The sequence below is a fragment of the Erpetoichthys calabaricus genome, chromosome 9 (assembly GCF_900747795.2).
Source record: "Erpetoichthys calabaricus chromosome 9, fErpCal1.3, whole genome shotgun sequence".
NCBI lineage: Eukaryota > Metazoa > Chordata > Cladistia > Polypteriformes > Polypteridae > Erpetoichthys > Erpetoichthys calabaricus.
The window spans coordinates 141225825-141246268 of NC_041402.2; the positions used below are offsets into that span (position 1 = coordinate 141225825).

Below are 20444 nucleotides of genomic sequence, written 5' to 3' on the forward strand. Positions count from 1 at the left end.
AAGGATGAACCAGATTTGTGGAGGTCCAGAATTTTTTTCTGAGATCTTGGCTGATTTCTTTTCTTTCCATTTTCTAACTAGCCTGAACAGTTCTAGGTCTCAAGAATCTGGCATCTGTTCAGATAACACTGGGCTCAGGGCAGGAATCAACCCTGAACAGTGCTTCAGTCCATCTTAGAGCACAACCATACTCTGTACATGCCCACACTCACCTGAAGTCTATTAATCAAAAAATTATTGAGAGCTATAACTATTATATAAAATGGAAGACAATGCATGCAGTGGACCAGAGCTTATCCACCTGTAAGAGGCATTTATGAAGATATGTGTATAATTCACTGAAATTATTCTGGGAATTTGCAGTACTCATTTCCTTCTGTAGGAATAGCAGATCTTCATTATTGTTTATACAGGCAATATTTATTAAGTGAAACAAGTCATCACTGTATATTCCCTTTATTCATTTTTCACCTTCTAGAAGCACATATTTGCTAAATTTTGTTTGGAGATGAATTAGCTGTTTATTGATTAATTTTTAAACTTGTTTTTATTTTTTTTTATGTATACATATGTTATAATCCACTAAAACAGTACTGTTGATGTTATTCTCAGTTATTTCAGTCTTTAGGTTTGAAAAATATACTTGTGGATAGTTTATTAAACCAGTATAGTCAGTACCATACTTTTTACCTAAATCTAAAAATATTTATAATACGTGTTTAATTATCTTCTAGACTCAAAAATCCCAGTTTCTAACATGGCAGTTTGAGACGGAATATCGAGGCGATGATTTCACTGCTGCTGTTACTATGGCAAATCCAGACATTTTCACACAATCTGGTAAAGGCAAGAATATTTGATATATTTTATACTGTAATTAATTTTTGCACTGTATTATTTCTTATTATATAGTAATGTTTTCCTAAATATTTCAGAACCAAAATGTAATATCTCTTATACACTTTTCTTTCTTTTCCTTTGTCACACTGTGCACAGTAATTATGGTAGCACACTTCCTGCAAAGTATGTCTCCGCAGTTAGTTCTAGGTGGAGAGCTGGTCTACCACCGTGGCAGAGTGGAGGAGGGAGGTATTTTCACGCTGGCTGGACGTTACACTGGTAAGTATGATGGTACATATAATTGCATATTTTTTGCTTGTTATTTCCAACCCGCTATATCCTCACGGGGGGTTCTGCTGGAGCCAATCCCAGCCAACACAGGGCACCAGCCCACCGCAGGGCACACACACTAGGGACAATTTAGAATCGCCAATAGGAACCTAACCTGCATGTCTTTGGACTGTGGGAGGAATCCGGAGGAAACCCACGCAGACAAGGGGAGAACATGCAAACTCCATGCAGGGAGGACCCAGAAGCAAACCCGGGTCTCCTTACTGCGAGGCAGCAGCACTACCACTGTGCCACCGTGCTGCCCCTGCTTGTTATTGCTTGGACAAAAATGTAAAATGTCATTAATTGTTTAAAATCTTTTGTTTATAAATGCTGTCTTTAAGAAGGACAAATTAAAGAAGTGTCACTGATAACTTGCAGGTAACGGTCTACAGCTATTTAGTGGTCAGTCTGGATATGTGCATGCACTATAGGGTAGCGGTAATTAGGCATTTTCAACATTTTAATCTTCTGCATTTGTGGAAAGCTTGTTGTTTTTAGGATATGCAGAACTAATTTAATATGTTTTTAAAGAAATTATTTTAAACTAAAGTAGAATAAATAAAATATGTTAAACATATGTTAACCCCTAACGTGATCAGCCGAAAGAAGGAGAAAAAACATATGTTAAACACATATTTAGCGCTACTGTAATAATAATAATAAGAAGAAGAAGAATACATTTTATTTATATAGTACCTTTCATATGTAAATTGTAAAGCAAAAAATTATTAAACAAGACAAAGAGTTGCTGGTGCAATTGTTAGGCTTTGAGTTAAAATACCCTTTGCTTAATAAACTTTTATTTATATGTAACTTAATACAGTATATTACTGAATAATATTTTTAATACAGCATATAAATCGTTAATCTATACATAGTATTTGCTGGGGAAATATTTTAATTGTGACACACTTAGTGATTAGGAGATAAGCTCTGCTTGCTGTTCCTTCATTCAGGAAAAAAAATACTGTCAAAGTTGCTTGTAATTATTTAATAAAGCACCAAAAGAGAAATGCAATAGAGAAATTCATTAATCCAGGTCATACTGAAAATCAATTATTTTGCAATATTGCAGTTTAGGGCTGTTGCATTTATTTCTGAATTTTTAATACATTTGAATGTTCATTCCATACAAAAGTGAACTGAACCTTTAAAAAATCTCCAATGTATCACTATGAACATTGCATGATTTTTTTTTTCTTTAAGATTTTTACATCACTTCCAGGGGCAGTCTATTTGTACTTTAGGTTGGATAGCTATTGCTTTCATCAATGAAATTTGCACCCTTGTCTGTCCTTTTATTTTTCCAAAGCAGAGTGCTCCACAGAGCCTTTATTTTCTTTGTAGGAAATAGCCAATGTGTGCTAGCAGTATCTAAGCTGTCACAGATGAGTGCACTTGAGAACTGATCTATATTTCTTGTGAAAGTAGATTCTCTTCAAGCAGAAGCTAATATGATCAGAGAAAAAGCAACAGAGATTAAAGAAGTGAAAGACGAGAGTAGATATGTAAAGCAGCCATTAGAAAAGATTGAGTAGGAATTAGTCAAGCATTTAATCCTTGCAAACATAAATTACCTTTTTCAGCAGGAATAACCTTTCCATTTTTCCCTAATCACTGAGTGGTTCGAAATTATCATTTAATATATACATTTATCCAAAGAAACTTACAAAGAAAAACAATCTACATAAAATACATGCAAGTAATTATAGAAAAGGTACAAAATTAAAAAAAAAACAATGAACAACAAAATTTTGAAGGAGATCACAAGAAGATAGTACTACAGTTGCAGCTAAGGCTACATAATTTAGCAGTATAACTAAGCAACAGCTGCCAGCCAGCTGTAAATATCCTAATTGTTTTATATGATACTTTTATAGAGTGCTTGATACTTTTCCACTTATGTAATTATCTGCACTGGAAGTTTAAAACCAGCAAAAGTATCAACAGACTTCCAAGTGCAAATGAAAAAAGGTAAAATTAAATAAACTCCTTAAAACTTTATTAGTCAGTAATTCTTCAGGGGAAGCCTAAGTTATGTTGTATTCTCTGTTGATGGAAAACAAGAAAACTTGTATCCTAAGTGCTTCCTTCCAATAATCAGTTTTATCACTTCACTCTGCAGAACTGTGAAAAAGTAAAGAGTTTTCATCTTGTTCTGCATGAGGAGAGCCGTAGTTGTGATAACTGTGATATATTCACATTTAACCCAACAAATAGGTGGAAACTTAAGTGAGAAATATGTGGTACTAATGCAGTCTTTGCCATAAATCATCTTTACTTGAAAAAAAAAATAAAAATGTTGGCATGTATACTTGGTCCTATTCTGGTATCTGACATGATGAGAACAAAAAAAACTCACTGAGAGTAAGAACCAGTTCTCCTAATCTGATGAGATTGTGTTTAGGAGAGCCCTGCTGTTATTGTCTGATCTGTCTGAATTGTTTTCCGTTTTCATCATTAGAAATGACAGTGTAAAGAGAAATGAATTCAATAGTGGTGTTAGTGAAGTTGAAGCAAGTGCTGGCTAGCTGTTATATATGAATATGGCTAATGATATCATTTTTACTTATGTATTTTAGCAGTAATGTTTTTTATTTATTAATTTTTTAATATTTACTGCAGATATTTTTTTTTCCTCTCCCAGGTCCAAACTGGGTAGCCACTTTAAATGCTGGAAAAGGAGGTGCACATGCCAGCTACTATCATCAAGCAAATAAACAGGTAATATTTAATGGAGTGTTTTTTTCCTTCAGCCTTGTCTTGTTATTTCTCAGAGTGATTTGATTTAAGCAGAGAAAGTTGTGCAGCTTAGTTTAGACTGGTGATGTATTTTGTTTCTTTTTATTGCAAGTTCTACAATATGCAATCTATAATATTTTTATCTAGTCTATTCTTGTATACAAAAGAACTACTGTATGCATTGTTTGTCTTCATTTTTCAGTCTTTAGTGCAAATATTCATTTGTTTATATTTGAAGGAAAGCAATAATTACAAGGTAGCATAATTGGAGTTCTGAAATTCCAGTTTGAATCCATATTTGATTTCTCCTTACAGAGAATGTACACTGTTCAAAAAAATTAAAGGTACACTTTGAAAATACATCAGATCTCAATGAGAAAAAAAATCATGCTGTACATCTATACCGATATGGACTAGGTAATGTGTTAGGAACAAAGGATGCCACATCGTTTGATGGAAATGAAAATTATCAACCTACACAGGGCTGAATTCAGACACCCCAAAAATCAAAGTGAAAAAATAGTGCGTCAGGCTAGTCTATTTTGCCGAAATTTAATTGCAGCAACTCAAAATCATACCCAGTAGTTTATATGGCCCTCATGTGCTTGTTTGCATGCCTGACAATGTAGGGTTTTTGGGGGGTGTTGGGTTACGGCATGCTCCTAATAAGATGACGGATGGTGTCCTGGGGGATCTCCTCCCAGATCTGGACCAGGGCATCACGGAGCTTCTGGACAGTCTGAGGTGCAACCTGACAGTGTTGGATGGACCAAAACATAATGTCCCAGAGGTGTTCTATTGGATTTAGGTCAGGCGAGCGTGGGGGCCTGTCAATGGTATCAATTCCTTCATCTTCTAGGAAATGCCTGCATACTCTCGCCACATGAGGCCAGGCATTGTTGTGCACCAGGAGGAACCCAGGACCCACTGCACCAGCATTGGGTTTGAGAATGGGTCCAAGAATTTCATCCCGATAGCTAATGGCAGTCAAGGTGCCGTTGTCTAGCCTGTAGAGGTCTGTGCTTCCTTCCATGGATATGCCTCTCCAGACTATCACTGACCCAAAACCAAATCGGTCATGCTGAACAATGTTACAGGCAGCATAACGTTCTCCACGGCCCACTAGAGGATGCCAGGCCCTCAGGCCACCCTCATGAAGTCTGTTTATGATTGTTTGGTCAGATACATTCACACCAGTGGCTTGCTGGAGGTCATTTTGTAGGGCTCTGGCAGTGCTCTTCCTGTTCCTTCTTGCCCAAAGGAGCAGATACCGGTCCTGTTAATGGGTTAAGGACCTTCTACGGCCCTGTCCAGCTCTCCTAGAGTAACTGCCTGTCTCCTGGAATCTCCTCCATGCCCCTGAGACTGTGCTGGGAGACACAGAAAACCTTCTGGCAATGGCACGTATTGATGTGCCATCCTGGAGAATTTGGACTACCTGTGCAAGCGCTGTAGGGTCCAGGTATCGCCTCATGCTGCCAGTAGTGACACAGACAGTAGCTAAATGCAAAACTAGTGAAAAAACAGTCGGAAAAGATGAGGAGGGAAAAATGTCAGTGGCCTCCACCTGTTAAACCATTCCTGTTTAGGGGGTTGTCTCATTGTTGCCCTTCTAGTGCAGCTGTTAATTTCATTAACACCAAAGCAGCTGAAACTGATTTACAACCCCCTCTGGTACTTAACTGACCAGATCGATAGCCCAGAAGTTCCATTGACGTGATGCTATACTTTAATTAAAAATTGTTCCTTTTCTTTTTTTGAGCAGTGTATATAAAGTCAAAGAATAAGTGATCATTTATGTATGTTTACCATGCAGTTGCAACAAATTTCTGTTACCATACTCTCATTATAAAAGAATGCATTTGTAAAACTCTAAAATGTAGCATAATAATAAGTAGCATCTGAAATGTAGCATACGAATAAGTAGGTTCTTGCAGGTTTTGTGCATAAAAATGTATAAATACAAATATCTAAAAGTACACAAAAGCTGTATTAGAATGGTATGCAAAATAAATACTGTACATTAGTTCTGTAAGTAGAAAATAAATTTCTAAGTTATAAAAAAGACAGAGATGACGGGTGAATGGCCAAATAGCAACTTTCTTTAATGTTTTAAAGAAAGAGATCAATTATTTAAAAAGTATATACTCATCTGTGCTTTTTAAAATTTTGCTTATTAATGTGGTCTGTAGTAAAACTGCCATTTTTTAGATCCAAGTAGGTGTGGAATTTGAAGCCAGCACAAGAACACAAGAAACTATGTTTTCATTTGGCTACCAATTTGACATTCCAGAAGCCAATATGGTCTTCAGAGGTACAGTTTCTTTTTTAAATATCAGCTGTTACCCTCTTTTCATTTAGTGTATGTAGGAGATTTTTGTGTTATTTCTGTTACCATAATCAAAGTATACTGTACCTGAATATTAAAAATGAAATCTGTTGGTGAAGCATTTTTGGGTACAAAAAATTGTGGGTGATGTATAATAAATGCTATTGTCATTTTATGTGTCACTCACAAGTCTGACAGCAACAATTTCTGCTAATTAGAGTGTAATAAAAAGCTTTTAATACTTCTGAAGCTTTTCAAATTTGTATTGTTATGGATAGATGGATGTTGCTGTGTAAACATTTTTTGTGTATGTGTATGTTCTAAGGAGATATGCAAATATTTATGTTATGTACTATATTCGCATGACAGTAAGCTTGAAGGTGAACTTGAAAAATTTTAATTTTATTTAGTATTGCATTAATACACATATAGGTAGACATACAATTTATTTTTGACTAGCAAAATACCCGCGCTTCGCAGCGGCGAAGTACTGCTTTAAAATTTTAAATAATAAACTGAGGGAAATTATACCAATAATTATTTGTTAAGGATCTCTTTGTATACCATGTTGTCAGTTCGCCCCTCCGGTTGTAATATGACCAAGTTGTGCGCTGAGCTTACTCTTGAGCATGCAACGTATAGTTGGCCATGTGAAAAGCAAATCAAGAACAGCAAGACCACGCCAGCTCGGAGCGAAATGAAGTGAATGAAATGAGGTGAATGGGAGGGGAGATGATCACGTGACTCCAACACCCGCCTTAACTCTCCATCCCTCCACAAACACAGTCTCTCGGATCACAACTCTCCTTTATATATATAGATAAATAGCAAAATACCCGTGCTTCGCAGCAGAGAAGTAGTGTGTTAAAGAGGTTATGAAAAAGAAAAGGAAACATTTTAAAAATAACGTAACATGATTGTCAATGTAATTGTGTTGTTATTGTTATGAGTGTTGCTGTCATATATATATATATATATATATATATATATATATATATATATATATATATATATATATATATATATATATATACACATATAATATATATGTATACATACAGATATGTTATATATATAATATCTGTATGTGTATATATATATATATATGTATATATATATATATATATATATATATATATATATATATATATATATATATATATATATATATATATATATTGCAGTTGGAGATCCACAAAGGGAGAAAAAATGAATCACGTATCATAAAATAGTTTTATTCCTGAGCTTTCAACCCCTATCAGGGGTCTTCATCAGAGGATAATGCTTAGACTTACAAGAATCTAAGGCAAGATATAGCAACACATTCAGTATGGGGGGGGGGGGTGGAGGTGACTAAGTCAGTATGATCATATATATATTATATTATATATATATATATCTGTATGTGTGCATATATATATATATATATATATATATATATCTGTATGTGTATATATATATGTGTGTATATATATATATATATATACATATACACACACACATATATATATATACTAGCAAAATACCCGCGCTTCGCAGCGGAGAAGTAGTGTGTTAAAGAGGTTATGTAAACATATATATACATATATACACATATCTACATATACATATATATATACATATATATATATATATATATATATATATATACATATACACATCCACATATATATACATATATATATACTAGCAAAATACCCGTGCTTCACAGCGGAGAAGTAGTGTGTTAAAGAGGTTATGAAAAAGAAAAGGAAACATTTTAAAAATAATGTAACATGATTGTCAATGTAATTGTGTTGTCATTGTTATAAGTGTTGCTATACACACACACACACACATAAACATATATATACATATATACATATATACATATCTACATATACACATATCTACATATATATACATATACACATCCACATATATATATATATATATATATATATATATCAACATATATATATATATATATACACACATACATACACACATATGTACATATACACATACATAGATACATATACATATATACATATACACATACATAGATACAGATACACACACATACATATATATACACACATACATACATAGGTACACACACACATATATATATATATATATATATATATATATATATATATATATATATATATATATACACACAGACACATATATACACATATATATTTACATATCTACATATATACACATATCTACATATATATATATATATACACATCTACATATATATACACATATATATACATATCTACATATATATCTAGACATACATACAAAAATACATTGACAGATATATATATATATACATATATATATATATATATATATATATATATGTAATTGTGTTGTCACTGTTATGAGTGTTGCTGTCATATATATATATATATATATATATATATATATATATATATATATATATATATATATATATATATATATATATATATATAATATACACACATAAACATATATATACATATATGTACATATACACATATATACATATATATATATATATATACATATACACATCTACATATATATACAAATGTATGTATATATATATATATATACACACATATCACACATATATATACACATACATATACACACATATACATATATACATACATACACATACATATATATATACACACATACATACGTACATACACACACACACATATATATATATATTTACATATCTACATATATATACACATATATATATACATATCTACATATATATACAAATATATATATATATACATATCTACACATATATACACATATATCTACATATATCTAGACATACATATATACATACATACATTGACATATATATGTATATATATAATATATATCAAATGAATGTGAACCTTTTGTAGGGTCTGTCCCTGAGACTTATTAATTGTCATTGCGAAGCAGAGCCTTAGTGGAAATTGGAGGCGTTTGAATTGAAATGGGAGATCAGAGGGTATAACGGGGATGCGAGGAATAAAAACTCTCCACTGAGCCACCGCCAGTAAAAATAGTTGCCTGAATGAGGTTCTTTTGCAGACACGTGACCTGAAGTCTCGTGCCGTCACAAAGTTTCAGTGGCTGTACGCAAATCCACAATCGGTTTCATATTGTTTTCTTACGTTAGCAATTAGGTAATGTGTTTTTTGAACAGGTTTGATTATTGAAGTGATCACTCCTGCTGCGTTCAGTCAGTTCACGTGAGCCGCTCTCTTGTGTGATGTTGCGATGTCCACGGGTTTATTTAATGTTAGCTAAGACCCGGCAGTTAAAAGTTTCTCGCTACAGCAATTTTAACTCAGTCACAAAGTGATCCAAACTGTCGTTTAAACCTCGTGTCTTCTCATTAAACTTGTATCTCGCGAATATGGCATTGCAAAGGGCAGCGGGTCAGTTCACGTGCTTACATGGGAGGCGTGATGACGCGATATATTTTGATATATATCAAAATACCCGCGCTTCGCAGTGGCAAAGTACTGCTTTAAAATTTTTATTAAGAAGAAAAGTAAACCTTTTTAAACTGAGGGAAAATGAATCAATAATTATTTGTTATGGATCTATTTGTATAGTACGTTGTCAGTTCTCCCCTCTGGTTGTAATATGACGAAGCTGTGTGCTGAGCTTACTGTTGAGCATGCAACGTACAGTTGGCCATGTGAAAAGCAGTCCTGCCTTAAATCAATGCCAACCTTTTGTAGGGTCTGTCCCTGAGACTTATTAATTGTCATTGCTAAGCAGAGCCTTAGTGGAAATTGGAGGCGTTTGAATTGAAATGGGAGATCAGAGGGTATAACGGGGATGCAAGGAATAAAAACTGTCTCCCCTGAGCCACCGCCAGTAAAAATAGTTGCCTGAATGAGGTTCTTTTGGAGACACGTGACCTGAAGTCTCGTGCCGTCACAAAGTTTCAGTGGCTGTACGGAAATCCACAATCGGTTTCATATTGTTTTCGTACCTTATCAATTGTGTAATGTGTTTTTTGAACAGGTTTGATTCATCGAAGTAATCACTCCTGCTGCATTGAGTCACTTCACGTGAGCCGATCTCTTGTGTGATGTTGCGATATCCAGGGGTTTATTTAATGTTAGCTAAGACCCGGCAGTTAAAAGTTTCTCGCTACAGCAATTTTAACTCTGTCACAAAGTGATCCAAACTGTCGTTTATACCTGGTGTCTTCTCATTAAACTTGTATCTCGCGAATATGGCATTGCAAACGGCAGCGGGTCAGTTCACGTGCGTACATGGGAGGCGTGATGACGCGATATATTTTGATATATATCAAAATACCCGCGCTTGGCAGCGGCGAAGTACTGCTTTAAAATTTTTATTAAGAAGAAAAGTAAACCTTTTTAAACTGAGGGAAAATGAATCAATAATTATTTCTTAAGGATCTCTTTGTATATCATATTGTCAGTTCACCCTTCCGGCTGTAATATGACCAAGCTGTGTGCTGAGCTTACTCTTCAGCATGAAATCTTAACGTGGTTTGTGCCCTTCAGAATGAAAACAGCATTTACCTTTTTAATAAAAGGCGAGCTTTTAAGCCTGAGAAATCACCCCGTAAATGCACACGTTTAATTGCACATCTGTTAATATGTATGCTTACACAGTATTAAAAGACACTCAACAATTAACGTCATTTACCTTCGTTCCCGCGTTTGACTCGTGCTGTAAATCTCTTCCTTGTTTTCACTTCACGTGATTACGTAGGAGGCGTAATGCGTGATGACGTGATACGTGACTCCGCCTCCTCCATTAGACTATATGGACAAAAAACAGGTTCCAGTTATGACCATTACGCGTAGAATTTCGAAATGAAACCTGCCTAACTTTTGTAAGTAAGCTGTAAGGAATGAGCCTGCCAAATTTCAGCCTTCTACCTACACGGGAAGTTGGAGAATTAGTGATGAGTGAATCAGTCAGTCAGTCAGTCAGTGAGTCAGTGAGGGCTTTGCCTTTTATTAGTATAGATTATAGTGTGAGTTATTTTGCAGAGGTCAGATGTAGTGCTTATTTCTCCATAACCCTTCTTTAAATGGAATCATATTTGCAACTCATTAGGTACTTTTTCTGGGATGTAGTTAGTAAAATTTTACAAATCCTGAAATTTTAAGGTAAGGTTCATGTGTGACTAGTAATAGTTACTAATATTGGTGCCATAGAGTGACAGTCAGTGTGTTTGTTTTCATTTACATTTCTGAGCAACTTTTACTGGATACTGTGTATTGTTGTGTTATATATTTTTATTTGTGGTATAAAGTATTTATTTAACCCTTAGTGACATGGGGAAGAAATGGTATTGATGTAATATATAAACATTTGCTGTTAAGAAGAGATTAATAACTTAGACTGCAATAAGTATTATAAACCAGTCTTATAATGTTTAAAATTTAACAATGCTCCATCTGTTATTTGTGTCATTGGCCTGTTCAGTACACTGAAAAAAAATGTAATTTGGCCCTCCCTTTTAATCTGTACCATGGAAATGTTGGTGGTTTTAATTGAAAAGCGAAAAAGAGTGTAATTTGTATTCACTTACTCAAATTACTGGCCAGTACATTGCAAGGTACTCGCTTAGTAAATTTGAAACATTAGATATTAAAAACGTAATGGTTTAATTAATTATAGATTTTTCCACAATCATCAGTTCTAAATAAAGAGGTCTTTCCTTTTTAATATGTTAAAGAACACCAAAGCTACCAGTGGCAGCTTTATGCATTTCTGAAGTGTGGTACATTGTAATAAATGTCTTCAACAATAATGATGACATTAACATTGAAAGAATTTATAGCTTGAATAATGAGAATTTTTTTAATTATTAACCGAGTTTTCAAATTAATCAGTTAGAAAATTAGATGACTCTAAAACTGTTGTCAGCTCAGTACTGGATAGATAAAGCGTCATTGGTAATTTAAAAGGAATTAATTCCAAAAGCATTAAAATAACACTTGAGCAATTGTGTTCTTGGTAATAGTGGTAATTTAAAACTTGTCAGTCAGTCATTTTCTAACCCGCTTCATCCTGAACGGGGTCATGGGGGTCTGCTGGAGCCTACCCCAGCTAGAAAAGAGCACAAGGCAAGAATAAACTGGACGTGGCGCCAACCAATTGAAGGGCAAACAAACACACAAACATATCCACACACACCAAGCACACGCTAGGGCCAATTTAGGTACAGTGATCCCTCGCTATATCGCGCTTCGCCTTTCGCGGCTTCACTCTATCGCGGATTTTATATGTAAGCATATTTAAATATATATCGCGGATTTTTTGCTGGTTCGCGGATTTCTGCGGACAATGGGTCTTTTAATTTCTGGTACATGCTTCCTCAGTTGGTTTGCCCAGTTGATTTCATACAAGGGACGCTATTGGCAGATGGCTGAGAAGCTACCCAGCTTACTTTTCTCTCTCTCTCTCTCTCTCTTGCGCTGACTTTTTCTGATCCTGACGTAGGGGGATTGAGCAGGGCGGCTGTTCGCACACCTAGACGATACGGACGCTCGTCTAAAAATGCTGAAAGATTATCTTCACGTTGGCTACCTTCTGTGCAGCTGCTTCGTGAAGTGACATGCTGCACGGTGCTTCGCATACTTAAAAGCACGAAGGGCACGTATTGATTTTTTTATCTGTCTCTCTCTCTCTCTCTCTCTCCCTCTCTGCTCCTGACGGAGGGGGTGTGAGCTGCCGCCTTCAACAGCTTTGTGCCGCGGTGCTTCGCATACTTAAAAGACAAACAGCCCTATTGATTTGTTTGCTCCTTTGAAGAGGAAGATATGTTTGCATTCTTTTAATTGTGAGACTGAACGGTCATCTCTGTCTTGTCATGGAGCACAGTTTAAACTTTTGAAAAAGAGACAAATGTTTGTTTGCAGTGTTTGAATAACGTTCCTGTCTCTCTACAACCTCCTGTGTTTCTGCGCAAATCTGTGACCCAAGCATGACAATATAAAAATAACCATATAAACATATGGTTTCTACTTCGCGGATTTTCTTGTTTCGCGGGTGGCTCTGGAACGCAACGCCCACGATGGAGGAGGGATTACTGTACACCAATTCACCTAAACTGTATGTCTTTGGAATGTGGGAGAAAACCGGAGCTTCCAGAGAAAAAACACCCGGACAGGGGGAGAGCATGCAAACTCCGGGAGGGCCCATAACGCAAAACCTGGTCTCCTTAATGCAGGGGTGACCAAACTTTTTTCACTGGGGGCCACATACAGAGAAATATATACGAAGGGCTGGGCAACCCACTAGTGGTGAGGTACTGTATATTGCCTCACCTCCTGTGTATTAAGCTAGGAAAACCAATCAAATGTCTGTAAATTATGCTTCATAATTGAATATATTTAAAGACAAAAACAGCATCACAGCTCTCCATTAATGGGTTTTCATTTCTTGTATTACAAAGTGCTCTCATCACATGCAATCGAGTAAAAATCAAAAGCAGAAGCTTTATCTGACACTTGATATTTTAAGTTAGCTGACAAATCTTCAGTTTGCCGCACATCTACGTTTCCGGACAAGCGAACATTGTTGAATTTCCTGCATTTTCTCTGGGCACATTATTCCTGCGACTTTAGTGAGGCACTGTTTTATGAAGGCACCATCTGAGAAAGGTTTCCCGTGACGGGCAGTGAGTTGCACGACTAAGTAACTGGCTAATGTGGCATTTTCTTGTGTTTTGTTAGCACGGAGCTAGCAGACTAGCTGCCATTTGCTTAACTTTCTGTTCTCGCTCGGCACCAGTGTAGGACATGCAGGTCCGATGTTTGGTTTCGTCTGAAATCTTCTGCACTCACTTGCTATTGTGCGTTTCTTTGGTTCTGCCATTTTTGGTCACCCGTAGCAAAATTGTTCTTTGGTTGTGCTTGTTTGTGAAGACACGCGGGCCATAGTTTGGACACCCCTGCCTTAATACAAGGCAGCAGTGCTACAACTGCATCTCTGTGCTGCCCTTTATATCAGAGATTTCTAATAGTTAAAATACAACCTATTACAATTAGTAATCATGCTTATTTTTTCAATTTAGATTTTAAATACTAAGACAAACAATGGTAGAGAGACTCAGTAGTGAGCACTGCTATCTTAAAGATATTGTGTATTAGACTGCAATCCTAGCTTAAACATTGTCATTGTGGAGTTTTTATATTCTGCTTATGTCTTTGTGGATTTTTGTCTGGGTATGCTGGATATACTCCCAAATATTCTAAGGAAAATTTAAGGTTTAAATTCAATATTAAAAAGTAATTCTATCAATTAGTAATACTTATAGCAGAAGGTCTGCATTACCAAATGAATACTGTGCAACATATTGAAGCAGAGAAAGTGTACAACATGGACAAAATCCATGGATGGTAGATTGATCGAACTGAGTCAGCAAAACTGGTAATGAGTAATTACTCACTATGATAAAATCAAACAAATTTGTTTTTTGTTTTGGTGAGTTTTGGAGTGCTATGACTGACTTTTAGGGAATGTTACACTGCATAAATGACAGTAACGGGTGTAGGCTCTGAGCATCTACAGTTGGCTGTGATTTTCTTAGATCATGTAAGTGAAGGCTAGAACTGAAAATTATTAGAAACTTGTGTAATGTGTTACCAACTTAACTTAATTTTAAATATTAACATTTCAATTGTGTACTATTTATATTTATGATTAAACAGTCTTTTACTTATTGTATTGTGAATAGTAACTTATTAAAGCTTACATGTTTTCAGATATTATTGAACAAATGTCACTAATGACGCTACTCCAATAAATGACCAAGAAAGGGAGGTCTTAAGTGTTATTATCTTATTACATTGCTGAAAGGTCATCCACTGTTTTTTGGAAGCTGTTTTTTCCTATTACATCTACTACATATTACATTTGTCTTTGGCATGAAATTGAAATACCTACAGAAACACTTGTTGGCAGAGGAAATTCAGTTATATTCAGTTCACTCTGTAGGAGCTGCATTGTTTTGATACTCCTTTTTCTATGTCGGTATGTGATTGGAAAATATTTGACTGCCCCTCGGTCTCCCCTTAATGACAACTAATCCAGGCTACCAGACCTGCTGCTCACTGAGCTGTAAAGTCTGTAATATAATGTAAAACATACTTGAAAAGAGTTTGTACAATTCCGACATTTTTTAATAACTATTAAATATAGACTTGATGACATGCAGTGAACATTCTCACTACCTTTGAGAATTTGAGCCTCTATGAGAAACCATGTATGGCAAGCAGGAACTAACCCTGGATCTGATTCTAGGTTTTTAAAACAAACAGCAACATTGCCATTGCACAGTTTAACACTCAAAGGTTAATATAGGCGTTGGGTTATATGGGGAAACATTAAGGTTAATATTTTTTATTGTGATGTAATTACACCAGAAGTGCTGTGTATTTTTTACTCCTGAGAACAGAAAAAGAATTTCACTTGTTGCTACAGGCCGGTGACAATGTGTGTGTGTGTGTGTATGTATGTTTGTGTGTATGTGGTGAAAATTCTCTAGCACCCTGTCAAATTCCACTAAGAAAAAGTTGATTAAGAAAACAACTTGGTGAAAAAGTACTGTCTATTTAATATTCCAAAGCATCAAAGACCAGGTAAATATGATATGGTACACAGACATGGATTTTAAAAAGTTGAAATCGCATTCATAGGTGTGTTTCAAAGAAAACAAATCAAAATATTGTTTGATATAGTAGTAATAATAATATTTTTTATTTATGTAGCACTTTTCCAGTGTTCAGAGCACTTGGTCATTCTCCATTGCAATGCTTTTTATAAATTCTCATTCTCAAATAATTGTGTGAAATGAATTTGTTTCTGCAGGCTGAAGACAAAACAATGACAGTGTTTTGCTTTTTACAGGGACTTTAAACAGCCGTTGGATTGTTGGAGCTGTGTTAGAGAAACGGTTGTCTCCCCTTCCTGCTGTTCTGACTTTGGGAGCATTTGTCAACCACAGAGGAAACAAAGTCCAGTGTGGTCTAGGAGTGACGGTTGCATAATATGTGTCGACACTTTATAAATGTTTTGTTTTCCTTTATATGTTTTTTGTAGGGTTGCTGAGGGCTTCCTTTTTAGGTTCATCATGATTTTGCACAGTCCAATTTATTTCACAATTTAAACTCAAATGTCCTGATTATGTAACAATGAAATTATTTTTTAGGGCAACAATGTAAAAAGAAAGACTACCAAAATGTAATATTAATAGTATTTTTTAAAGTTTTTAAATTATTTATTTATTCATTTATTTATTTAAACCATGCATGATAAAACATGTTTACATGTTAGTTAATTTTATGGAGGATTTAGAAATGTTGTGAATGTTGAGTTATGCATTTTGAGGTTTAGTATATCCTTACAGTGTAGTACAAATGTACTCATGTATGCTGTATTTCATGAGGTTGTTTCTTCAACAAACTTTACATAAATTACTTTCATACTTTTTAATTATGCTACCTCAAAAAGGAAAGTCTTCTTTTCAAAACATGCTTTCTAGGTGCCCCGAAAACCTTACTCATACTCCTTTCCCTTAATTGTTAGTGTGGAGAAATCGGGATGGTCTGGCATCTGGCCCTTATAAACCAACAATTTGCACCAGATAAAGGGACCATTTACAGAGGATTCAGATGGTATTCAGTCCACTCACTTTTTTCCCATATTACTATGTTGTAGCCTTATGCTAAAATTGTTTAAATAAAAATTTCCCCCATCAGGCAACACCGTCAGTACTCCAGAATGACAAAGCATAAACAGTTTTTTTTTTTTTAAATTTGTTGATAATTTATTAAAAATAAAAAGTGAAATATCCCATTATACAAGGCAAATTTGAAAAAAGTGAAGGGAACTGAATATGTTTGGAATCCACTGTATCTCTGTACCTAATTTAAAGACTGGCAATGCGAACTAATGACCATGAACATTCAAACTTGCAGTGGTCATGAAGGCCCCATCGCATGTATACTATATTAGCATAAATTCTCTTTTTACTTTTTGAGTATTACAATGTGTTCACTTTTGTGTGGAGAGCAGAAAGCACTAGCAAAATTGAATTTACTGGAAAAAAACCAACAATTTATTAGTTTCTGAATTGTACATCATATGAAATTACATACACAGCTCTGTTATAATAAAAAAAAAATCTTGGGTCGAGACGTGATCATCTTGGAAAGACACTTTGACGTCCCACAAGACTAGACTTTACAACCTTTAGAAGCAAGACCCGTGAGATGGTGACTTTTGAATGTCACGCCCTACTTACAAACAATTTGAAACAAGATCACGGACATCTGACCTCTTAGCTGTTGGAATGCTTTTGGCAGACACAGTTCATGTGCTCCCAGCTCTTAAAAATTTTATACGTTCTAGATGGCACGTCAACGACTAAGCGAAGAAGAAAGAGCAGCGTGTCGAAAAGAGACACAAAAGCTTGGGAGAGAAAAGAAGGCAAAAAAGAATGCACAAAATAACAATAATAATCTATGTGCAAATTCATAAAATAAGGAAAGTAATAATCAGCCCGGACCAAGTGGAATTGAAAAGCTCGTAGGTGCAATCGGGGTCAGAAATAAAAGACTTCATAAAGAAGTTCAAAAACGTTGGCGCGATACACATTCAGAGCAGGTTAGAGGTTATGAAAGTAGGAAAATTCGAAAGTATCAAAAAAAACCTTTGCGCAATACACATGCAGAGCAAGTTAAAGAATATGAAAGTGGGAAAGTTCGAAAATATAAAAAAAAAAGAGAATAAAGATCGGATTAGCACAAACAAATGGAAATTATTACTCGGTGAAATAACGTAACAGCAAAAAGAGATTGAATATATGGACATAGGTGATATGTCAGAAGTATGTAGATATTGTAAGACTTTAAAGTTGAAGTCGGAGACTTGTAGATCAGCTAATTTGTGTTGCCATCAGGGAAAAGGGCATATCTGTGAGAATTAATAGATTTGTTGTTTGGTGAAAGTGAAATCCACAAACACTACAGGCAAAATATCTAAGTCTACAATAATCTTTTCGCGTTCGCATCATACAATGCTCAAAACGTAGATTTAAACAATAATGGACCATACGCTATGACTATCTGTGGTCCCACAACAATTAAAGCTACGACAAATTTAATTTCGAAGAAACCACAATTCGGTCAGGTGTATATTTATAATCACGGAGAAGCGATGCAACATAGAATCGAAAGAGTATGTAACAATTCCTATGAATATAACAATCACTTTAAATTGTATATCCAGTTAACCAAACCCATAGTTGGGCGAGCAAAGCGCCCTAGTTGTACATAAAATTAAACAGCAGACTTTTTTGATAACAAATGGTATTGAATGTAATGTTGTTTGGGATTGCATACATGAAAACAGCAGGAATTGTCAAGAAGTCAGAATTCAGTAAGACTACTTTGTACTTCTCGAAAACATGCATGCAAAGTCTTTAAACTTACTGCATATAAAAGACATTTTCATTTGGATTCTTTGGCAGTGGCTACAGGAAAATGAAAAGCTGCTTGACTTCTAGAACTTCAGACCTTATCAGGATCAGGACTTTAAAATAACTTAGTTACATGATGACATTTACAAATAACTCAGGATCTGCTTAAGCACCAGAGCATAAAATAAATCCTGTCTTCTGCAGGTAATTAAATTATTGTATAATATGTTACATTTTATACCATTGCATTTCAACTCTGATAATTCCCAAAGAGGAAACATAGGCTACAGTGTTTATAGCAGTGAAAGGATTTCTTTGATAGTTCAGAAATATTTGTTTAAAGCACAGATACTTGCTTTTATACCATCAGGAGAGGAGAAGAAACAAATATGGAACTATAAAGAAGGTGCTACTTCCTGAATGGCTTCTTATATCTCAGTACTGTTCTTTATGCCTAGAACACAAAAGTGTTGAAATAAAATATATTCAGAAGCATATCTTATCATTTTTATCTTCATATAACTGTAAATTAATAAGTTCTATTATGGTGTAGACTATCCTTTTGGAAGTGTGACTAAACATTACAACATGGTATGTTGAGCTTTGTCTCATTGCATCTATATTTGAAATCTGTGTTCATTTATTATCACACATTTTCATTTAGGTCATTTATTACCATTATTTTCCTTTTTAGGCCACATTCATTAAAATTAATAACTAACAAAATTACTGGATGTTTCTTTTCTATTCATGCTGACCTTATTTTTTGTTTACTGTATAAAGTGTGCAGTTTTAATCACTGAGACGTAAATGAGAGTTGGTAAGTAAGAGCTGAAAAAGTTGGCAATGTGGTAGTAATGACTTGTACTTTTCTGTGTCAACCCAATATTTGTTGTTTCTCTTTTTCTATGCGTTAAGTTTCTAATTTAAATCTTCCAAATCCAAACAACCCAATAGGATTAATAATGCGAGTCTTTGTTTAATGCAAAAATGCCACTGGCATTATGTTACATGGTACATTTCTGTAAGAAATTATGATCTTGAATGTGAAAGTATAAGGCTTAGTAAAATAAAAAATATCTTAAAATGAAAATAAAGACTGCAGATTTACTTTTGAGTACAAATTTGTTAGACGCTTATGCCTCTTTCATATAAATAAGAAACATCCGCATTACTGGCATCTTTGAAAGTTCCTAGATACAAGTAGACATTGTGGCAAGCACTCTGTCCGGAAAAGGAAGTACAGGTAGAAATAGGTGTCCCTGGACAGGGTCAGGACTATGCATGGCCTTAGGAAGGTGTTCTCTGATAGTGGCAGCCCAACTTGCAAGGCCAGATAATATATGGTCACCACCAATGCTGTTGTAATGAGTTTAGGGTTAGTACCCTAACGTTTTGTACTTTATTTTATAAAATGTTATCTTTTTACAATGTTATGATGCTATATTTCGTTTTGTTTCTTTATTTGTCTTTTATAAGTTACAAAGTTGTGAAAAATTGATCTAAACATAAGACTTCCCAGCATTTCAGTTGATGAGCCCTGCATTTCATAAGGTTTTGATGTTTCATTCAGGTTGGGCAACTTTGACCACAATGGCACATCATTACATTGGTGAAAGGGTCTCTGGCATCGAGATGTTTGGATTCATAAATATACAAGATGTTTGTAGTGTAGTTTGTGGTTCTCACAAAAGATTTAGGGTAATGCCTCTTCTACAAACA

The 20444-nt window shown here is 34.8% G+C and overlaps 1 protein-coding gene across 3 annotated transcripts in view; it reads left to right on the forward strand.

Annotated features, from left to right (window-relative positions):
• The window catches only part of si:dkey-71l1.1 (uncharacterized protein LOC569883 homolog), a 43661-nt gene extending 23571 nt beyond the window's left edge, over positions 1-20090 (forward strand). For all 3 annotated transcript variants that reach the window (XM_028810248.2, XM_028810250.2, XM_051932189.1), the window contains 5 exons: positions 735-840; positions 997-1119; positions 3821-3897; positions 6127-6229; positions 16151-20090. In XM_028810248.2, coding sequence (XP_028666081.1) covers positions 735-840; positions 997-1119; positions 3821-3897; positions 6127-6229; positions 16151-16290 — 549 coding nt within the window. In that variant the 3' untranslated portion in view covers positions 16291-20090. The remainder of the gene's footprint in view (positions 1-734; positions 841-996; positions 1120-3820; positions 3898-6126; positions 6230-16150) is intronic.
• The last annotated feature ends 354 nt before the right edge of the window (positions 20091-20444 follow it).